The following is a 24,147-nucleotide window of genomic DNA, read 5'->3' on the forward strand; positions in this document are numbered from 1 at the left end:
CACTTGGATCATCTATTTACGTCTTTTCGGATGTCTAGTCAGGCATATGGCGTCATTTACTGTGCTGCTACAGAATATAAGTCTGCAGTTGTGATAATGAGTGTGAAAATCACACATCTCACCGTGCACTGCGCGAGGGCTGCTGATGTCTGCTGGATATCGTTGACGGTGGTCAGGTCCAGTGATGTCAGAGCTCGTGTGATGTTTCCTCTAATGCTCACTCTATACTGACGCTCAGCCTTTGACACACGCTCACGCCGGCGTGACACACCCTGCTCATACTGCGCACACACACACACACACACACACACACAGAGATGGACAGATAAGATGATGCACAAATGATCAAATGGATGGATGGATGGATGGATGAATAGAAAATGGATGTATAGACAGACAGATGGATGGATGGATGGATAGATGTTTAGTTGTATGGATATATGTTTGGATGGATGAATGGATGAATGTTTGTTTGGATGGATGTTTGGATAGACAGATGTTTGGTTGGATGGACAGATGTTTAGATGGATGGATGAATTAATGTTTTGATAGATGGATGGATGTTTGGTTTAACTGACAGATTTTTTTGTTGGATGGACAGATGTTTGGATGTATGTTTGGATGTTTGCTTGGATGGACAAATGTTTGTATGGATGCATGGGTGGATGGATGGACATTTGGATGGATGGGTGGATGTTTGAATGGATGTTTGTTTGGCTTGATGGACAGATGTTTGGATAGACTGATGTTTGGTTGGATGGACAGATGTTTAGATGGATGGATGAATTAATGTTTTGATAGATGGATGGATGTTTGGTTTAACTGACAGATTTTTTTGTTGGATGGACAGATGTTTGGATGTATGTTTGGATGTTTGCTTGGATGGACAAATGTTTGTATGGATGGACAGATGTTTGTATGGATGCATGGGTGGATGGATGGACATTTGGATGGATGGGTGGATGTTTGAATGGATGTTTGTTTGGCTTGATGGACAGATGTTTGGATAGACTGATGTTTGATTGGATGGACCAATGTTTAGATGGATTGATGGATGAATGTTTGGATGGAGGGACGGATGTTTGGTTAGACGGACGGATGTTAGGATGAATGGATGTTTGGATGATCAGATGTTTGGATGGATGGATGTTTGGATAAATGGATGGATGGATGGATGTTTGGATGGGTGGATGTTTGGATGGATGAGTGGGTGGGTGGACAGATGTTAGAATGGATGGATGGATGGTTGGATTAATGGATGTTTGAATGGATTTTGGATGGACTGATGGTTGGATGGATGTTTTGATGAATGGACAGATGTTTGGTTTAATTGACAGATTTTTGTTGGATGGACAGATTTTTGGATGGATGTATGGATGGATGGATGTTTGGTTGTATGGAAATTTTTTCTGGATGGATGCTTGGGTGGGTGGATGGATGGATGTTTGGTTGTAAGGATAAATGTTTGGATGGATGCTTGGGTGGGTGGGTGAATGGATGTTTGGATAGATGGATGTTTGGTTGGATGGGTTGATGTTTAGATGGATGTCTGGATGGATGTTTGGTTGGATGGACAGATGTTGGGATGGATGTATGGATATTTGGTTGGATGGATGGATACTTGGTTGGATCAAAAGATGTTTGGATGGATGTTTGGATGGAGGATCAGATGTTTGGATAGACGAATGGATGGATGTTTGGTTGGATGGACAGATGTTTGGATGGATGGATGTTTCATTGGATAACTGGATGGATGTACGGTTGGATTAATGGATGTTTGAATGGATTTTTGGATGGATGGATGGATGGACAGATATTTGGTTGGATGGATGGATATTTGGTTGGATGGATGGATACTTGGTTCGACGGATGGTACTTAGTTGGATCAACGGATGTTTGGATGGATGGATGTTTGGTTGGATGGACAGATGTTTGGATTGATGAACGGATGCTAGGATGGATGGATATTTGGATCAGATGTTTGGATCGACGAATGGATGGATGTTTGGTTGGATGGACAGATGTCTGGATTGATGAACGGATGCTAGGATGGATGGATATTTGGATCAGATGTTTGGATTGACGAATGGATGGATGTTTGGTTGGATGGACATATGTTTGGATGGTTAGATGAATGTTTGGATGTGTGGACGGATGTTTGATTGGATGGACAGATGTTTGGATGGACAGATGTTTGGATGGATGTTTGGGTTGATGGATGCTTGGATGGATATTTGGTTGGATGCTTGCTTGGATGGACTGATGTTTAGATGGATGTCTGGATGGATGTTTGGTTGGATGGACAGATGTTGGGATGGATGGATGGATAGATGGATATTTGGATGGACAGATATTTGGTTGGATGGATGGATGGATATTTGGTTGGATAGATGGATATTTGGTTGGATCAACAGATGTTTGGATGGATGGATGGATGTTTGGTTGGATAGACATGTTTGGATGAATTGACGGATGTTTGGATGGAGGATCAGATGTTTGGATAGACGAATGGATGGATGTTTGGCTGGATGGACAGATGTTTGGATGGATGTTTGATTGGATAAATGTTTGGATGGATGTTTGATTGGATAAATGTTTGGATGGATGGACGTTGGATTAATGGGTGATTGAATGGATTTTTGGATGGATGGATGGATATTCGGTTGTATGGATGGATACTTGGTTGGATCAACAGATGTTTGGATGGATGGATGTTTGGTTGGATGAACAGACATTTGGATGGATGGACGGATGTTTGGATGGATGTTTGGATCGATGAATGGATGGATGTTTGGTTGGATGGACAGATGTTTGGATGGTTAGATAGATGTTTGGATGTATGGATGGATAATTGGATGTATGGACAGACGTTTGATTGGATGGATGTTTGGTGGAAAGATATTTGGATGGATGGACAGATGTTTGGGTGGATGTTTTGGTTGTAGGATGCTTGGATGGATGTTTGGATAAATTATTGGATGGATGCTTGGATGGATATTTGGTTGGATGGTGGATGTTTGGTTGGTTGGTTGGATGTATGGATGTTTGGTTGGTTGGATGGATGGATGGATGGATGTATGGTTGGATGGACAGATGTTTGGATGGAAGGATGGATGGATATTTGGATGGATGGACAGATAGTCTCACCTCGTTAAGAACAGTGATGAGAGCAAGAGACAGTTCCCTCACTCTCTGTGAGTCTCCCTGTCGGAGCAGCTCTCTGAGCGTGGAGTCGGTGAGATTACTCAGCCAGTGAGGAAGACTGCTGAAACCTTCAGGAACCTGTGGCAGAACCACCTCCATCGTCCTGATACACACAACCACACACATTACATGCTCCAAATGTTACTTCAACATTATTACAATAGAAAAGAACACATTCAAGTAAACAGTCACTTACTTGTTGAGTGCAGTGACTGACGCCCCCTGGTGGTCTTCCACCATGACTAAAGCAGACACTCTGTAATGGGCCGAGCTGAATCCGGGGGGCAGGAAGGCAGAATGTTCTGGACTGGTGCCTTTATACACACAGAACTCCTCACAGTACAGTTCTGAACAACGCACCACAAACAGACTGTACACCAGAGGAGACTCTGTCTCATCCAAATCAGCATAACCTGAGAGAGAGAGAGTGATGTTCTTTTCAATGTTGATCTTGTTCTAAACAAGCCAAAAATACTGATTAAGAAAATTATGTATTGCAATGAAATGCTTAACATCACCTTTGCTAATGTATGATATACTTTACTTCCTGCATCTCTGGTCTTACCTGAGCAATTGAAGTGCACTCTATTCAGCAGCGTGTGCACCTGAGGCCCCTCCCCATCCGCCCACAGAGAACATGCCCCCCCTGCTGGGGGGAGATTAGGGTGGAGCTCAATATAGGCCACGCCCTCTCTGTCCATACCGTCATCCGTCACATGGAGGCTGAATATGTAGGAGTCTCCATCGCGGAGGATGCCCTGTCTCAGCACCAGGTGCATGCTGTCACTGCCCGTGGTGGTAGTGTTAAGATCCAACACCAGTGACTCATTCCGAGAGGTCATCGCCATCCACCGCTAATATGGACAGAAAGGTTGGACATGTGGGTGGTGACATAACAATGTGTGCGTAATTCATATGCAGGCTCAATTTATATTTGTATAGAAAATTTATTTCAAGCATTTAAGCATAAAAAGGTTTTTAAGATCAAGAGATGAATACAGTCAAGTGTGTCCAAACGTTTGCTAGAAACTGTACATAAAATTTCAGATTAATTTAAATTATTCATATAAATTATTAAAACAACAACAACAAACTATTAAAATGAGTCTCGGTTTGTAGCTACAAAAATTAGTATAGTTGTTCATGTTATTTTTATGTGCTTAATGTTGTTGCTTTTATAAATATTTATTGAAAATGAGCAGCCATTAATTTACATTTAAAAATGCATAGATTTTATTTGAAATACTTTATTTATTACAAATGTACAAATACATTAATAATTACAATGCTCAAGAATTATTTAAATGTCCACGGTATTTATAATTATGTAGCTACAAAAAATAGCAAAGTTGTCCATGTTATATTTATGCACTAAGCTTTGCACTAAATATTTCTTTAAAATTAGCAGTTATCTTTATTTGATTATTATTAAAATTAACTATAAAATATAAAACTAATTTACAGTTTAAATAAAATATTAATTTTATTTGAAATACTTCATTACAAATGTAAATAAATACATTAATAATTATAATACTAAAGTATTATTTAATGTATTTATTGAAAATAAGCAGCATTCTTTATTTTATTATTATTAAAATAAACTATTAAAAATTATAATTATTAATTTACATTACATAAAACTGTATTACAATTTTACTTTAAAATAGTTAATTATATATTAATAGCTTATATTAAGATATTAATAATTATAGTACTTATTATTTAAAATGTCTGTGTAGCTTTTTGTAGCAACAAACCAATTAGCATCATTTTATATACAGTATATATATTTATTTAAAAGTATCAGCTCTTTTTATTTTATTATTAAAATGAAACTATTCAAAATAATATATTTACATTAAAAAAACATTGTTTTTTGTAGTAGGTATAGTTCATAAATTATAAAATTATTAATAATTATTAAAAAGATAAATATTAATACTTATCATGGTATATTGTTTAAAATGTCTATGTAGATTAAATTATCAGAGGTTTAGAGCAGATTCTTCTGCATAATGTAAATGTTTCAGGTTTAATGTTCATCCGTTGTGAGCTGACACAATGTTATTAGTCAGTTTGCATGAGGTTTTCAGGAACCTCTAACTGACCTCCCTCTCACTGATCTCAGACCTGTGTTAGACCCACTATATAAGCATCCCAGATTTACCATAATATTTACTGTCTCTGCCTCATGGGAACCAGACCCAAGGGGTGAGAGCGATAAGTGTTTGACCGCTTGTGTATGTGTTTAACAAGGTTTGGCATGCCGTTAATCGCTAATGCAGTGGAACACACCACATCATAATGATGACATCACCCTGTACTGTACACACACACAGGTGCTCGCACACACTCTGCTTCCCATAACCATAACACCACTCCAGTCTCAGTCTAAACATCAGGAGAAAGCTGGATGGAAAAAAGCGAGAGCACAAGATCTTGCTTCCTTTCTCAAATGATATCATACTGCTCTCTCTCTTTCTATGATCATCTCTCTTCAAAGAATTATGACGGCATGTTTCCTCTAATAAATAACGCATGAATGACTCACAAAACCCGAATATGTCATTCCCAACATTCAGATTGTATGAGCACACCATGTTATTCCTGGAAGACCTTTTGGGACAAGTGTTTTCATAATACTTTCTATGATTTTTCATTTACCCAAAAATGAAAATTTTGTAATTTACTCTTGCTGTTCAATCTGAAAATGCGTTGCACCAGGTTTGATTTAAAGGATTGTTTTTTGCATATCACACCAATTGCGACAAGATCAAGTTTGATAAATGTGACCACAAATGACACTTGAGAGCTAAAGCAGAAGGGAAGATTTACAGTGAAAAACAACTTAAATTTCAATCTAAGTTTCTCACACAAAGCAATCGTTTGACTTCAATAACTTGGAATACGGTGCATGATTCACATCGACTACTTTTACGGTGCTTTTTTTGAATTTTTGGAGCTTGGCGGTATAAATCATTAACCATTTTCCTTGGAAAAAAGAAGTGTGGACATTCAGCCTAACATCATAAAAATAGTTTTAACAACATACATCGGTTTGGAACAACATGACAGTGAGTAAATGATGACAGAAATGCTCTGTTGGGTGGACTATCTCTTAAAAAAGTATTTTGGAGAATTTCCAGAAGGCAACAGCAATTTAATAGTAGTTCTATGACTGATAATAGTGTTTGTTATGATTCGATTGCGAATGAAAGTATGTTTCTCACCCCTCGGTGTGAGCTGTGACAATTACTGCAGGTGCCAGCCAGGTAAACATACGAGCTCTGACTGATCTCAAAACGAGACAGAGCTTTACACGAGACACACTCGAGCGACACCATCGGGATCCGACCGCTCTGAACACACACCTGTGAATGCAACAGAGATATCTGAGTGTCAGGTAAAACTAATAAGCAGTTTCTCATAGGTTATGCGATTATGTTTTCCACTGACCACAGAAACTGTGGCAATAATGAAGTAACAATCATAAATCTAAAATGTCTTTCTCATTGAACAGTCTTTCTGATTAAAATATAAACAATGATCGTACTGAGACCACCGGATCTGTCTGACCCGTTCTGACTGTGAGACAGAAAAGAATGAATTCTGTTCATAAAATCTTGAGAACTCAAGAATAAAAGGATTGTATGGGGTCAAACAGAGTTCCACATGACTGTTTCATCATGGTTCCCTAAAGCAATCAGGCCTTCAAAGTTAAATCCAGTCAGGTTGAATGCAAAACATATGCCCTATAGTGTCTGTGGTAATTGAGTCCAAGAATTTTAATCCGGTAGGGAATCACTTTTACATACCATCTCATTTAACACATAACACTGGCTTTCAGATTGGAGCAAAAAAATGGTGACGAGAAATTATAAAGTTTTTTTTTTAAAGAAATATTTAAAACGTAAATGAAAAATGAAAAAAGAACCCTCAACGCCCACTCACCGTCTGCGTTGTGGATTCTGGGGTCATGCCCTCTTTGCTGACAGTCAGACGGAATGTGTACTCAACATTCACCTCCAACTCGGACCCAGAGATGCCCAGAACCGGGTCACTTGGACCCAGCCCGAAATTCAGAGTGGAGCAGTGAGCCACGCCCTGTTGAGTGATGTGAAGAGTTTCCTCAAAATCATAGCAGACCACTAAATCAGCTTAAGATTTTCTGCGCTGAGACACTCCTTTTACCGATAAACAGTATTTTTCAGAATAATCAATACATAACAGAGTAACCATCAAAAAGACACAGTCACCCACTAAAGACTGAATAAATAAACCTGATATAAAAAAAATGATAAACCTGAAATATTCCTTTGCATCTCTGTCAGTAAAAAGCTGTAAAATATTTCAGCTGTAAATATCTACTGTATGTGTTTACAAAAAAACGTTTAAAGGTCAAACTCAAGAGGGATGACAATATATGAAAGTATATTGAGTAAGAGACTTTTAGTTAAATTAAACAACTTCTCAAACACGCATTATGTGTATATTAGATATTCTGGTCAGCCTTGAAGCAACAGTCTTTAACATTTAAAACTTCTCATATTAGAACCACATTGAAGTCTTTGAGATACATCAATAACACAATTGCTTTTAAATCTATTAGCTTTTTACCGTTAATTAGGGCTGTCACGATTATGAAATTTGGCTGACGATTAATTGTCAAACAAATAATTGTGATTATGATGATTGTCTGTTTTAAGGCTATGATGATTAATTGTCTCTTTCAGGGCTTTCATGATTAATTGTCATATAAATTGTCATTTATTAAGGTGCATGTGTGCTTCATACACCTTAAAAAGTATTTTTTTTTTACATATTCTACATATTATATTGTATCAAATAATAAAATAGAGATATATGATTTTGTCTCTCTTTTTGGTCAACTTTAGTTTTGGTAAATTTTACATTTACATAGTTGTTTCTGGAACTCATACAAAATGTATTTTTATATATATATATATATATATATATATATATATATATAAAAAGAAAATTATATAAAATATATATTATTATTTTATATTATGCAATAGTATATAAGTATATTTCTGTCCTAATTTCTTAATAAAAAAAAAATCATAATAAATTATCTTTTTTTTATTTGATAAAAAATATGATATAAAATATCTATTTGTATTATATTTAGATTATATAATATTATTGTATATTATATTATATTATGCAATAGTAAGACATTTCTTTCCTAATTTCTTCACTTTCACATGCTCTTTGATTAAACCCATGAGTCCATATTTCTCATGAAGCAAAACCTTTGAGATTGTTTCATCATTTCATCACTCCACATAAATAGTGCAAGCGTGTGCCTCCTCCACTGTGTCACAGCGCGTCATTAACACTGCATGTATAAACCCCTTATGACCTGTTCAATTTGCCATTACACAATCGTTTAAAGTGAGGCCGGAGTGCTTTGCGTTCACTCTCAAAGTTTATATTTGTTAGTTTATATTTTCACGGGAGTTTGGCGTGAGCATCTGCTGACCACACGTGCATCTGAGTGCTTGAGAAGCGATTCACATGCTTTTCCGGACAGGAGCTGATCTGATTAACGTCCGCGGTGCTGCTCAGTGACGCTTGGAGTTCATGGCACTAATATTCCCTTAAAATTCCACTATTTGGGCATTAAGATGTGATTGGAATTTGAAATAACCGAGGTTAGATCAAATATTGCAATCAGACAATTATTAACTATCGTGACAGGCCTACTGTCAATATCCATTTATGCCTTCTTTGACAGAGAGGAGGTTGTAAAAAATGGCTAAAAATTATTCTAGATAACTATTACTGATGTAACACCAAATTAAGTAAGACCATCTGTAGCTTCAATTCACATAACAGACACTTTCTCACCAAATCTAGTGCATTAAATATAATTTGTTTGCATTGTTATCGCTGCAACAGTGGTAATTTCTAACAGTTGGTGTCATGGTTAATTAAGCAGCTATCTGTCTTGAACCACTAATGGTATTGTACCACAAAATTATGAGTTAAGAGATCGAAATACTCTCCCATGAAGCTATGTTTGTGACTAAAGATACTGGAGGACTTCTGTGCAGTAATTCTATGGTTGAACTTTTGTGAAATGCTAGAATGGATGTACCTTTGAGGTGCTCACACATTCCCAGTGGTAGTGGAGTAGGGACTGGTTCTCTGGGTCCAGGTTAGGATCATAGGATTGCTCTGCACTCAAATGTAGATCTTGAGTTTTTGACCACACACGGTAGGTTCCACCCTCAATAATGGGCACCAACTTCTTGGACATAACCGAGAGCTGCAGACAGGCTGCCTTCCTGAGTGGTACTCCCTCATAGGACAGAGAAAACAATAGAGTGTAGTTCCCAGCCGAAATCGACATCTTGGGCACTGAAAGTTGGAGCCTCCGAACATTGACTTCCGCTGGGAGACGGACCTTAGAAGGTGGCAGACCTTTCTTGTCATCATCCTGACAACGAGGAAAGGTGAGGATCTCCCAAAGGTACTCAACTCCATAGAGGGCACAACCTTTCAAGTTTACGTTGGCTTCAACCAAGGTTGGCTGGTAACGCCAGATGGCAAGTCGCGGAGCTTGAATAATCTGAACTTCTGGTTCGTCACACTTTAGGACAGATATGTTGACATCAATTTGTCCAGTTACCCAGCTGACCAGGTTACTAATATTGACTCGCACCACATAGTGACCAGGGATGAAGTAGATATGGTTCTGGGAAGGTGTGGTTGTGATAGCGGCAGAGGAACCATCCCCAAAGTCCCACTGATAAGTCGCAGGGGTCGAAACAGGAGTGATACCCACATGGAAACTGACCGTCTTATTTACGAAGGTGTCGCTTGGCTGAGCATTCAAGATGGCCGATTTTATACTGTTCTGAACTCGTATAACCTTAGTCACATTTAGACCATTCAGGGAATTGAAAGCTCTCAGGAATATGGTCAGATTTCCTGGCTCATCTGGTGTGTATGTCACAGATTTGCCAACCAGTGTGGTCTTGGCACCATGATGCAGATCGAAAGTCCACAGGAAGGTCAGTGGTTCTCGTGTCGGTGTGCTTGCTACATAAGACCGAGTTACTCCAACGGGTACAGCGGCATCACAGCAGTCCAGTATGCTCAGTTTGGTGACTGGCTCCATCACTTCAATGTGCAAAGTCTTCCGCTCTGAACTCACCTGGTTGTGGGCCGTAAGGTTGACATAGTACTTTGCAACACTGGTGAACTGGTGGGTGTACGTTTGATTGTTAAGAATGACAGTTGCATCACCGCTGATGCTCAGTATAAAGTTGACAGAAGTTCCAGAAGAGACAGAGATGGTAAACTCCACATTATCTCCAACCGCAGCGATTTGTTTACTGGCCCTAAGCTCCAGACCCTGGATCCGGTCTTGTACTGTGAAGCCACGTGACAGCACTTTGCCACTGATGTCATTGGTGGCGTTCAAAGTGACAGTGAAGAGTCCAGGTTTGGGGAAGATGTAGGAGGTGGCACGCTGGTTTGATCTGGTCCCATCTGGCAATAGCCACACCCATGAAATGTTGGATCCTGTCTGTGTTTCTCCACGCAAGGAAACATTGAACCCTGACGCTACAAAGTATTGCTCAGTTACATTTGTGGTGGTAAATGTCAATCCTGAGATCGATTCTTGAATGCTGATCCACTTTGAGACCGTTTCTGAGCTGATTTTGTTGGAAACTTCCACTGTAACCAGTTTCAAACCTGCGCTTCTAAAACGGTGCGTGACAGAGGGCAGTTTAGACGTTAATAGGTCACCATCGGCCCACCATCTGAAATGTAGGTCGGTCCCAAAATTTACCAATATGGTGATGTTTGTTATGCCATTCAGAGCAGAAGGGTTTGGAGAAGACTCAAGGATCAACTCCCTCACAGGTTCCAGAAACTCTATTGTTCTGTTCACTGACAGCTGGCCAAGCAAGTTGGTCGCCCTGAGGAGCACCTTACAGGGACCAGGGGTGGAAAAATTGAGGTCTATGGTTTTGCCTGTGAGGTTGAGGTCTTGGTTCTCATGTTCCCTCAGTAGGTTCCAGCTGAAGGTCATGTTGGTGCCCTCTTTCAATGAGGCTTGTAAGTGAAGGACACGATTGGTTGCAAAACAGCATCCTTCGCTAAGCTCCTCAGCCACTATCTGCAAACCATCTAACTCATGCTGTACAAAGATGAAAATACTGGCCTGAGCAATGCCAATGTCATTCTCAGCAGTTACAATGATGTTGAAAGTCCCAACGGAGCGAAACGTGTAGAACGTGGTGTGATTTTCTAAGATGGGTGTGCACCGGTCGCAAAGAATCCAAGAGTACCGAACGTTGTCCCCTTGGTCAAGGTGTGCCTCAAAGTGAACTGAAGTGTTAAGAGGAACATTGACAAGACTAGCGTTAACTGACAGTCCTTGAATGGGTGCCAAGACCACTACAGAAATCTCATTTTTAGTCTTGCTCACGTCATTCTCGCCTGTAACACTTATGTTGAAATTTCCAGAAGATTTGTAAGCGTGTGAAACACTTGTCCCATTGAGTCGAGTCCCATCTCCAAAGTCCCAGATGTAGACAGCATTTTTAGAGTCTGAAGATGCAATGAACGTGTAGTCTTGGTGTAAGGCAAGGTTGTTACCTTTGTTGCCATTATGATTTATCAGCACAAATCCAACAGGTTGCTGTACCTCAATTGAAACTGAGTTGTTGCTACAAGATATGTTGTTAAAGACCGTAACAGTTACTAGATATTGTCCGGGACTCTTGTAAGTAAAAACCATGTCCTTTCCTCCTCGAAGAAGATGTGTAGACTCATGTTCCCCAAAATCCCAAAGGTATGTGTAGTTAAATTCTGGCAGAGCGGTTACAGTGAATCTGCACTCCTCACCAAACTTGACATGTTTTCTTTGATAAAGCACATACACTGTAGTGACTTCTGGTTGGACGCAAATCCTTGTGAAAAAATTAGCCTTGTTAGCTTTACTTGACATGAGCAGGGATAGGTGGTACTCTCCACTCTTAATGTACGAGTGTGTAATTGCCGGGGCTCCATATTGAGTTTCATTGGGGCTTCCATCTCCAAAACTCCAAACATACTGATGTCCTGAAGCATTCCCCGACACAAACGCATGGAAGCTGACCTCTTTGTTTTCTCGAACACACCCAACAGGTTCTAGCGATAACACTTGTAGCACAAACACCTCAACAGTTATGGTTACCCACTGCAAGCTCACATCATTCATAGCTGTGACATTGATGGTGTAGTTGCCATCTTTTCGATACGTATATTCAACTTGGGGATCAGCACCTGTGCGTACTGTGCCATCACCCATGTCAAAGCTCCACGTTACATTGTTGCCTGCTTCCAAACTCGCTATGACAACAGTAGGCGTGTTACGTTCTGTGGGAGCTGATGACGTAACCTTCAAGCCCTTGACATCCTCGTAAACAATAATGTCCGCACAGGTGTCTGTCCAGCTTATTGTGTTGTTAACATTCACGCAGATGGTGTAAACGCCGCTGTGAGCATACGCATGAGGAACTCTGCGTTCACGCCCCTGCCGTATACCTGAATTGTCACCGAAGTTCCAAGTGTAAATGATACCATAAGGAGATGGTAAGGGGTGGGCCTCAAATTCAGCAAGTTTTCCAGCATGCAGAAGTTGTGGGTCAGTCTCGATCTGCACGTCTGTCAGAATGCTAAAGACATAGACATCGACCTTGCATGTCTTATTTTCGTAGCGATTGGAAGCAGAGAATAAAAGGGTGTATTCCCCTGTGAAAATAAGAGGAAGAAAAATATAATCTCCAAAATTTAAGTAAAAAGTCGGTACATATACTGCAGCCTCTTAAGACTTGAGTATTTACCTGGCTGAGAATAAACGTATTCTTCATTGTCATGAATCACCACTTGGTTATTGGAGGGGTGATCATAAGGAGGCTTAAACTGACGTGTGATGTTCCCTCCATCTCCAAACAACCACCTGCAACAATACAAAAACATCAAAACAATGTTCTCCAGACACAGACACAAGCACAGCATGCCTTATTACATGTATAATTTATGCTTGGTTTCACTTAATTTAACATCTCACAGTGTAGAAATGGTTTTACAAATAAAACAAGACAAGTTTTTAATAGCCCTGGAAACTATCTTCATCTTGATTTTAAATACTTTGCTGCAAATTGTTGGAAATTATAAGTCAACAAGTCAATAAGACAGCCCTGAAGTCAACATGAAACTGGTATTAGTAACCTAAGTGAAACAGGATAATCAATGAGCAGAAAGTAGGGCAGGATTTAAATGTATCAACTAGGAATTTATTGAATCATTTAAAGTGGACTTTACAAACCAGAATGGAGCAAGATGGTTGGAGGGGAGGGGTTGAAAAATAAGAGGGATTCGTGACATCATCTAAAAAGGAAAGTTGTTTTGAAGGCGGAGCATGTTATTAAATTTATTATAATAACAGGACATTATTTTTCTGTGCACAATAAGACCAGGAGTATGTATTAAAATAGTAAATGTGTCAATTTTGATTTAATGTTGACTTTGACAACAAAGCTATTTCATTGTAAAGACTATAGGTGAACAGACAACTTTTATTCTTTTTTGATGCCATGGGACATCGTAATGGCAAGAGGGCAGTTATGTTTTTTTTAAAGATATTTTTAGCTGGAGACAACAGAAGCAGTCTCTTGCAAATCTCTCCATCTCTGACTCATCACAGAGGGAGGGTGAGGTGAACTGCTGTTGAATATTCCTCAGCTTCCAGCTAAACACCTTTATCTCTCTCTCTCCCTCTTTCTCAATCTCATGCACTCCTCTCTGAAAGTGGAGCCCAAAGGGCGATCAGGTATCACAAGTGACTGAACAAGTGTCGTGCTGAGCAGCAGAGACAACGAGCAGGTGAGTAATCGAGACAGCTTGAGAGTGAGAAGTACATCATTGTACTTTTTACAAAGACATTTTTGACAGTAAATGGCAAAATTCAAAAAGTTCATTTGCTGAAAAAATAAAAAGTTTAAACCAGCCTAAACCAGCTTTCCCCAACCTGGCTAAGTGGGTTTAGCTGGTCTCTAGGCCTGGCCAAGTTAATTCAAGCTAGTTTATTTGTTTTCCCAACCTGGCTAACTGGTTTAGCTGGACTCTTCGCCTGGCCAAGCTAATTTAAGATGGTTTATCTGTTTTCCCAACCAGCCTTAGTCTTACCTGGTTTAAAATGGTCTCCCAGCCTGCTGGTTTAGCTTGTCTATTAGCCTAGCCAAGCTAAATTAACCTGAATAATCTGTTTTCCCAACCTGGCTAAACTTGTTTAGCTGGTCTCCTAGCCTAGCCAAGCTAATTTAAGCTGGTTTATCTGTTTCCTAAACCTGACTAACTGGTTTAGCTGAACTCTTAGCCTGGCCAAGCTTATTTAAGCAGGCTTATTTATTTTCCCAAACTGGCTAAGCTGGTTTCGCTGGTCTCTTAGCCTGGCCAAGCTAATTAAAGCTGATGTATCTGTTTTCCCAAACTGGTTAAGCTCGTTTAGCTGGTCTCTTAGCCTGGCCAAGCTAATTTAAGCTGGTTTAGCTGGTCTCTAGGCCTGGCCAAGCTAATTTAAGATGGTTTATTTGTTTTCCCAACCTGGCAAACTGGTTTAGCAGGACTCTTAGCCTGGCCAAGCTACATTAAGCTGGTTTTTCTGTTTTCCCAACCTAGCAAAGATGGTTTAGCTTGTCTCTCAGCCTGGCCCAGCTGAGTACCACCAAACAATCCCCAATAAACCAACAATCCAGACCAGTCTGAATAGGCAGGAAGACCAGCTGAGAACAGTAAACCAGCTTGGGCTTGTAAAGCTGGTTCTGAAGACAATTTGAGAGCTGATGGCCTGTGCAAAACTTGCCATACTGATTGTAGGGTATTCTACGTGGTTCCCAATGTGCTACTAAGCAGTTGCTAAGGAGTCCTAAATGGTTGTTAAAGCAATGCTATGCAGTTGCAAAGGGGTGGTTATTAGGTGGTTACTTACTGGCCCAAGTCACAAAAGCCTAGCCCAGAGTCTGTATGATATTCTGGTGTCTAGATATGGCTCCTTCAATGTTAGTTTATGTAGCCTGCACAGACAAGACGGCTTAATCTACCAGGTCAAAATCAGAAGTCTGTTTGCTTGGAAAAACCTCTCCTTGAAAAGCAGCATGATTTGAGGAATCAATCACGTCCAATATTTTTAATATGTAGGGTTATGGGTAAAATCACGAATCCTAATAGAGATACATGCTGTAGCAAGCACCACTAACTATATGTCTACTTTGCTGACAAGCAGGCTTCTGGAGGCAAGGAGAGGGATGGAACGGAAAGTTTGGGAATGTTTCTATGCTCAGCATTGAAGGAAAAATTCTTGTTAGCAATCTGCACTAACCACAGACTGTAAAAAAAGTGCCATTAAAAGGCGAGCAGGCAGTTTGTGCAGGCGAAAAAGGAGAGTGTGTGTGTGTATGCTTGAGACTATGCAAGCCAAAGACACACATACAGTACAAAAGAGTATGTACATGAAATAGTCATGGGATGTGAATGTGGAAAAGTCGTATAACCATCATTCCTAAGAACTGGAACCCACTCTTAACTCAACTTGCTACCTTACTTTGACATACACTACTGGTCAAAAGTTTTGAAACACTTGACTGAAATGTTTCTCATGATCTTTTGATCTGAAGGCGTATGCTTAAATGTTTGAAATTAGTTTTGTAGACAAAAATATAATTGTGCCACCATATTAATTTATTTCATTATAAAACTAAAATTAATAAAAGAAATTGATGACTTGGACCAAATAATAAAGAAAAGCAGCCAATAAGTGCCCAACATAGATGGGAACTCCTTCAATACTGTTTAAAAAGCATCCCAGGGTGATACCTCAAGAAGTTGGTTGAGAAAATGTCAAGAGTACATGTCTGCAAATTCTAGGCAAAGGGTGACTACTTTGAAGATGCTAAAATATAACACAGTTTTGATTTATTTTGGATTTTGTTTAGCCATAACACAATTCCCACAGTTCCTTTTATGTTATTCCATAGTTTTGATGGCTTTACTATTATTCTACAATGTGAAGAAAAAAATTATAATAAAGAATGAGTGTTTCAAAACTTTTGACCGGTAGTGTATATTCAGGAGAAACTAGATATTCAACATAGAAAAAAATTAGTTTGGCCAATCAGAGCTTCACTAGAAAATTACGAACCAAAATGTGATGTCCACAGCCACATCGATCTTCACAGAGGCAGAGAGGTTGAGAGGCGACCCTTGACGCACAATTTCAGGGACTCCCTGGATGGTAAAGTCAGTCATAGGATTCATGCGGTCCACTGTCACGTTGAAATACTCCATCAAACTGCTAACCTGGTTCATAGCCGTTACCTATGAAACAAGAGATGAGTCAGTTGCTGAATCTATCTATCTATCTATCTATCCATCCATCTATCTATCTATCTATCTGTCTGTCTGTCTGTCTGTCAAAAAAAAAAAAATCTGAATGTGAGTGGGTAGTTGACATTTCTTTTTAAATATAGCAAAAAAAAAAAAAAAAAAAAAAAAAAAAAGGAGAATTTAATATTTAAGTGTTTAAAATAGTTTAAGATGGATTATAGCTTGTCACACCACAGGACATGTCAACACCCCAACAGTATTTAATATAAAGTTCCCAGGTGTATCGGGTTAATTTAAATCACTCACCGTGAGCTTGTACACAGCTGCATTCTGATAGATGATGTTAAGCACACTGTTGTAATATGTGAAATACGGTTTATCATCCACTGTCCATCTGAAGGATGGATCTGTACCTCCCTCTACAGACGCCATGTAACTCTGAAATACAAAAAATAAAAGTAGGTGAAAGAAAGGAGGAGAGAGAAACAAAAAAATAAGACCACTAAAGGGGATGGTCAGGTCCATTATAAAGGAGACGTGCCACTGCATGGTGGACAATGATCAGCATAAATCCTTAAGACAAGCTTCTGCATCACATATATCTTTTTTGAACAAATATAAAATGTTAGCAATAAATACTCTATTCTTAGACAGTAAATGTTGGAAAAGTACAGCCTCATTTTCCCGGAAGTTATTACTCCAACCCCCCGACTAACGTAATTAATGACAGTTCTATGTTGTTGACCAATGTGGTTAGAAAGATGAATATGTGACATAGTTACTACGGTTTCGGGAAACAGTCGTGACTAGGTAGTTAATTTCTCCAACGATGCATTGCACTATAGTTGTTAAGCAGCGAGTTACCTCGTTGTTTGGGAAACGTACCCATGGCTGGGAGCCCAGCTAAACCAACTGGACCATCTGAAGACCAGCTGGGAGACCAGCTAAACCAACTGGACCATCTGAAGACCAGCTAAACCAACTGGACCATCTGAAGACCAGACTGACCTGGGAGATGAGCTAGACCAGCTTAAATCAGCTTGGTCAGGCTGATTTAAAACTTAAACTATCTTTAAGATCAGCAAACCACCTTAGGTTTTGCAGAAAAGAGAATATCACTTACCACTACAGATTCCATGAGGACTCTGTGAGCGGGATGGGGCTGGATGACCAGCCCTCGGAGAGGCTCTTGCACCCTAGCCTGAATCTGGAGCACCGCTTCAGTAACTTCACTCTGGGCTTGAAGCACCACGATGGTCTGGCGTGGCGTGGACCCAAGCTGGAGGTCGACCCACGCAAACATGGTGTCATTGAATGGGTCGGGCTGCCTACATTCAGTCACCTTAGCCAACAAGTTCTGTGGACAGGAGCTATGAAAGGGTGCGGTGGTATTGCTACCCTGCCGTCCAATTAGAGCGGTGTGCTGAGAGCGCACCCTAACGAGAACTGCCGTCTGATTGGGCAGGAAGAACACCGTCCCATTGTGATTGGTCGGATGGATCACGGTGAGGCCCAAAGGTGGGACGACATGGATTGGACAGGATGCCGTTACAGGAAAATCTTTATCGTTGGATGTCACTTCCAAACTGTAGTTACCGGGCTGAGGGAGCCCTGATTGAAGAAAGGGACCCTGGAATTTGGTGTTGTTCTGCCCAACGTAGAGCAGTCTCAGCTGGCATACCAATCCTTCCTCCCAGCCTCCCTCTCCTTCCACCTCCAAAGTCTCATTTTCAACCCACCAGTTAGAGCGGTTTTGGATTAGCACGTCCTGTTTCCATGGAGATGAGGGATCTGATGAGCACTGGAGAAGCCCCGATGGGCCAGCATCATGCTGCAGGGCAATAAAGTCACCAGGGGCAACCAGCAGGTCCTCGATTTCCTCCTGGACCTGAGTAAGCACAGGGCAGATTGGCATATTGAGAGAGATTTATGTGAGTATAATAAATTCTGTCCTATTGGCTCAATTTATAGACCTGTCAATCAAGATCCTGCTTTGGCACTGAGTGCATTTTAATTTGGGCAGAATCTATTTGCACCCTGGTGTAAAACAGAAGTTTCTATCTTCAGTTTTAATGTGACCTTTATACAATGAAAATAAAAAAGTTTAAATCTGTTTGTTTAAATAAAAATGCTTTGAACATGAAATTGCCAAAAGTTGAAGAAACCCAATAGCATATAGTATTTTATTCCATCGAGTATACTGGAATTATTTCTTTTCAAGATCTTGCTTTTGAGTTCAGTGCATTTTTAATCTTTATACCCTCATAGAGGTACATGACATGATGAATGTTTGTGTTTTTTAATTTGTTGGAATTGGTTATGTACACTGCTGGTAGACAACTAGTGATGCTAAACATTTTCCAGTACAGGCTTTCAGGCAGCTGGCATGTTGTTGGCGAGGGGCGGACAAAGAATGGAAATAATTAACTCGGAACTGCACACCAGTGTACATAAGGGCACTCTGAACCGCCTCGCAGTTTTCCTACAAATGCTCCCGCTTGAGTAGAATGCACTCAGGGCGGCTAGGAGGAGGCCTGTATACTCAAACAATCACTCAACCTTTAATTAAGAGTTGCATTAAAAGCATGCTAATAAATGCCCCCGCATATCATCCTGAGGCGTGCTGAACTCAAATCAAACGATATTCAAGAACTCACAACCAGAGAAGACAAATATACTGTAGATAAAGAAAGAATCAGTACTGAAAACCAAAAATTCTAAATCCTTAATTCTCAAAAGAGTAGAAGTTAAAATTTTTGATTTAATTCATTCAGATCTCAAGGCACATGTTATGCACAACCAACACGGTGTTAGATGCGTCCTGAGTGAGTGACAGTCAATATATCTTCTCTCTTCAATGTTCTTCGGAGTTTTGTACTAACGAGTTGACACTGTGTAAAGCGACAATTCATTCATGCTTGGTTTCTATCTTTGCTGCGTCGTTCAAGGTAGCCCTGCCCACAACAACATCTCATTGGTCAACATAGCTATATGCAATTTTGTCACATCGCACAGCATTTTTTTCACTATTAGTGAGGACAGAGAAATGACTTGCTGCTGGAGTTCAATTTTTTCAATATTTTTAAATAAGAATATAATTTAAATTATTGTTAATCACCTTTGTATTGCAGTTTAACCCATTAATAATAGTTAAAGTCCATACAATTTTCATGGAGTTAAAGCAATAGGGATATCCAAAAAAGATGGGGGCTTGAGCCCAGTTCTAGTGACACCCCTGTGATAGTAACTCACCAGGATGTGGGTGGAGGGGCCAGGTGGTAGAGTGAACAGCACCTCCTCAACGAGGCTGTAATTGGGGTACAGGGTGCCTGCAGGCAGAGGGTCAACCCCAGAGCAGTTGACACAGCGACCTGGGTGGCACGGGCTGGCCAGAGGCAGACAATCCTTAGTATATGGGCAGAACTGGCGTCCTGCAGGGCACAATGCAGATGCTGGTGGAACGAATGTGTCATTGATCCTGTTATCAGGGGTGTGGCAAACAGTGATGGGGGCACAGATGTCACCGCAACCTGAAATAGAAGTCAAAGGTCAGAGATGAAAGGGAGATTGGGAAGTACATTCATTCATTGTCAACACATCCACATACAACTTATTGCTATTATACATAAAATTATTATACACAATCAAAATTATTATATTATTACACATATTCCTTTGATTGTAAAATAATAAAAATAAATTCAACCATTGTTTTGTTGAAGGATTGCTTCAACAAAGGATTTTTTTTTTTTAAATACATATATTGGCTGCAGTCATGAATAACATAGCAGTTTTCATATATTCAAAATATATTTTCATGTAAATTTCACATGTCCTCAGCTGACAGCTTCATTGAATTCTACCCGCTCAACACCAGTTTCATGTACAACAGTAAAGAGAAGACTCAGGGGTGCAGGCCTTATGGGAAGAATTGCAAAGAAAAAGCCACTTTTGAAACAGAAACACAAAAAGAAAAGGTTAGAGTGGGCAAAGAAACACAGACATTGGACAACAGATAATTGGAAAAGAGTGTTATGGATCTTAAACCCATTGAGCTTTTGTGGGATCAGCTAGACTGTAAGGTGCGTGAGAAGTGCCCGACAAGACAGACACATCTATGGCAAGTGCTACAGGAAGTGTGGGGTGAAATGTCACCTGAGTATCTGGACAAACTGACAGCTAGAATGTCAAGGATCTGCAAAGCTGCCATTGCTGCACATGGAGGATTTTTTGATGAGAACTCTTGAAGAAGTTTAAAAAGTGCTAATAACCGGGCTTTTTTGTAGCATTGGTGCAGTAAAGGCTTCTTTCTGGCAACTCGACCATGCAGCTCATTTTTGTTCAAGTATCGTCATATTGTGCTCCTTGAAACAACCACACCGTCTTTTTCCAGACAGCCTGTATTTCTCCTGAGGTTACCTGTGGGTTTTTCAAATTTACTTGGTATCAAGAGATCCCCGATTTTTCCACTTCTTAATAAGTGATTGAACAGTATTGACTGGCATTTTCAAGGCTTTGGATATCTTTTTATATCCTTTTCCATCTTTATAAAGTTCCATTACCTTGTTACGCAGGTCTTTTGACAGTTCTTTTCTGCTCCCCATGGCTCAGTATCTAGCCTGCTCAGTGCATCCACGTGAGAGCTAACAAACTCATTGACTATTTACACACAGACACTAATTGCAATTTAAAAAGCTACAGGTGTGGGAAATTAACCTTTAATTGCCATTTAAACCTGTGTGTGTCACCTTGTGTGTCTGTAACAAGGCCAAACATTCAAGGGTATGTAAACTTTTGATCAGGGCCATTTGGGTGATTTCTGTTACCATTATGATTTAAAAAGGAGCCAAACAACTATGTGATAATAAATGGCTTATATATGATCACTATCCTTAAATAAAAGACAGTTTTTTTGCATGATCAGTCAAATTTTCAAAATCAATGCCAACATTTCACAATTTCTGCCAGGGTATGCAAACTTTTGAGCACAACTGTGTGTATATATATATATATATATATATATATATATATATAATTTTTTTAACTATTAAAATATTTTTGGATCACTTAAGTTCTAAAAACAAAAATAATATCCGAAATATATCAATTGTAAAATGTATATAAAATGTATAAAATATTCTAAATAAATTCACTTTACATGTATATGATTTTATGATAATACCAGATTACCTTTATTTACATTCAGTCACTATTTAATGCAGAATTTTCAACATACACTTCAAGTTTAAAGTACACATTGCCTTTTCTTTGAATCTATATAGTATATGTTAAAATGGTTGTGAGGTATATTTTATTTCTTTAATCAATATAAATCTAAAAACATATCTTTATTGCATAAATAGTCCACAACAGACTATTTTTCAGCTGTCTGAAAATGAACAGCCTGATTGAAAGGTTCAAGAGTTTCACAATGTTGATGACTTGAGGCAGCCGTTTATTAGCTGGCTCAGATTGCAAACACAATCGCACAACGAACTTGACTGGCTGTAGAAATATAACACCTCTCCACTGAGAACAATCTTCACATCTGATTTGATTTAAAAGTCCTACTTATCTCTCTTAGAACTAATTATGCTTGTATGTTGTTTGTTTATCTTGAGCTCCGTCTGTCTGTCTGTTCTTGCATGGCAAAAAAAAAAATCAAGTCATCAAACAAGCCTGTTACCATGACGATGGGTGTTCAGAGATTTCATTACTGGACTGGCATGGAAACAAGTAGCTTAAATACTTTTTATTAAAAATAAAAATTCTGTCATCATTTAATCTTTCAAGATGTGCCAAACCTTGTATTAAAGTGTCTGAAAAATATTCAAGCTGCTCTTGTCCATACAATAAAAGCATACAGTGACTAGGGTCGGTCAAGCTTTAAAAAGCACACAAAAAAAGCATCTCAAAATAAATTATAATAATAAATATAAATTTTGGACTGTTTCACACATAAAGCAAATAAAGTCATATGGACTACTTTTATGATATTTTTTGGAGCTTGACATCCCCAGTAACCATTCACTTTCACTGCATGGAAAAGAGCAGCATAAACATTCTGCAATATATCTCCTTTTGTGTTCCACAGAAGAAAGAAAATCCATACAGGTTTGGAACGACACAAGGCTGTGTCCATGATGGAAGAATGTTACTTTTCTTCAAGTTTTTGTCAAGCCCTTCTTTTCTCTTCTCCTCTCTTTATATTTAATTGATTGACGCCTCTCTGCTCTCTCCACTCATGTTGTATTGATCAGGAGGAAGCAAAAGAGGATTTGGATTCCCCAGAAGAGACCTTGAGGACTCTGTGCTCTGTCTCACCCTCACTTTTTCTGTCTCTTCATCCCTTTCATTCATGGAAATCTCCAGAATCATTTGGTTTTTATGTTTTAAATTTTCAGTTTGGTGGGTTGAAAGTCTGTCATTGCAAAAGACAGACTTTGCATATATGCAAATCACCCGGTAATCATTGACTGACGCTTCACACTCTATGAAATTCAAAGTATTCTGCAATGCTGATGCCAGTCACATGGAAGCCCCTTTAGATGTATCTAGATATACTTGTAAGTGTGTTTTACCTGGCAGCAGAGGGCGTGTGAATCTCCGACACTGTGGTCGGTACACCTGAACGCGCAGCTGTGTGTGTGAGCTCAGAGACTGAGTGATCAGCTCAAGAGAGGAAAGACGCCCCGCGTGAAGAAAACTCAAACCAGGGAAGAGCATCAGCTACAGGACACACAAAGGTACACAAATAAAGGTTAACAAACTAGAACGTTTACCACCATTAAAACTACCCGGAATTCAACTGTAATTAAAAATCTAAACATGAAATTAAATAAAAATAACCCAGTGAATACTTTTCAACCTATAATAGCTCTGGTGAAACTGTATTAGGGTGTTAGTAAACACTTTCTATGAAGCCCATTTTTATAATGTTTTGTAAAGGCATTATACTGAAATCATAATGTCTCATAATACACCTTATAATATGCTATAACATCTCATATATAATTGAAACTATAATACTCATCCTATTCATAATTAAACCGTACAGGGATGAATGCATTATAACACAATCAACAAACAATTTTATCAGCAGAAGGTTATAAAGTTAATCGTATTCAGTTAAAGTCAGAAGTTTACATACATTTAGGTTGAAGTCATTAAAACTAATTTTTTTAACCATTCCACAGACTTAATATTAGCAAACTATAGTTTTGGCAAGTCGTTTATGACATCTACTTTGTGCATGACACGAGTAATTGTTACAAGAATTGCTTACAGACAGATTGTTTCACTTTTAATTGACTATATCACAATTCCAGTGAGTCAGAAGTTTACATACAATAAGTTAACTGTGACTTTATGCAGCTTGAAAAATTCCAGAAAATGATGTCAAGCATTTTAGACAAAAAGTAAGATCTTTGTCCCCATGTGCACTTGCAAACTGCAGTCTGGATTTTTTATGGTGGTTTTGGAGCAGTGGCTTCTTCACTGATGAGCAGCCTTTCAGGTTATGTTGATATA

General features: G+C 39.1%; 1 protein-coding gene across 1 annotated transcript in view; it reads right to left on the minus strand.

The window, feature by feature from the left end:
• The window catches only part of pkd1a (polycystic kidney disease 1a), a 105,249-nt gene that overhangs the window by 32,010 nt on the left and 49,092 nt on the right, over positions 1–24,147 (minus strand). Inside the window, exons 11-23 of the mRNA XM_051705723.1 lie at positions 23,199–23,346; positions 19,870–20,147; positions 17,741–18,505; positions 16,924–17,055; positions 16,433–16,608; positions 13,077–13,192; positions 9,332–12,984; positions 7,159–7,311; positions 6,438–6,578; positions 3,770–4,058; positions 3,401–3,617; positions 3,148–3,307; positions 123–281 (exon numbers count right to left, since the gene is read on the minus strand). Of these exons, the coding sequence (XP_051561683.1) occupies positions 123–281; positions 3,148–3,307; positions 3,401–3,617; positions 3,770–4,058; positions 6,438–6,578; positions 7,159–7,311; positions 9,332–12,984; positions 13,077–13,192; positions 16,433–16,608; positions 16,924–17,055; positions 17,741–18,505; positions 19,870–20,147; positions 23,199–23,346 (6,387 nt within the window). The remainder of the gene's footprint in view (positions 1–122; positions 282–3,147; positions 3,308–3,400; positions 3,618–3,769; positions 4,059–6,437; positions 6,579–7,158; positions 7,312–9,331; positions 12,985–13,076; positions 13,193–16,432; positions 16,609–16,923; positions 17,056–17,740; positions 18,506–19,869; positions 20,148–23,198; positions 23,347–24,147) is intronic.

This window comes from Myxocyprinus asiaticus, chromosome 8 (genome assembly GCF_019703515.2).
Source record: "Myxocyprinus asiaticus isolate MX2 ecotype Aquarium Trade chromosome 8, UBuf_Myxa_2, whole genome shotgun sequence".
Classification (NCBI taxonomy): Eukaryota; Metazoa; Chordata; class Actinopteri; order Cypriniformes; family Catostomidae; genus Myxocyprinus; species Myxocyprinus asiaticus.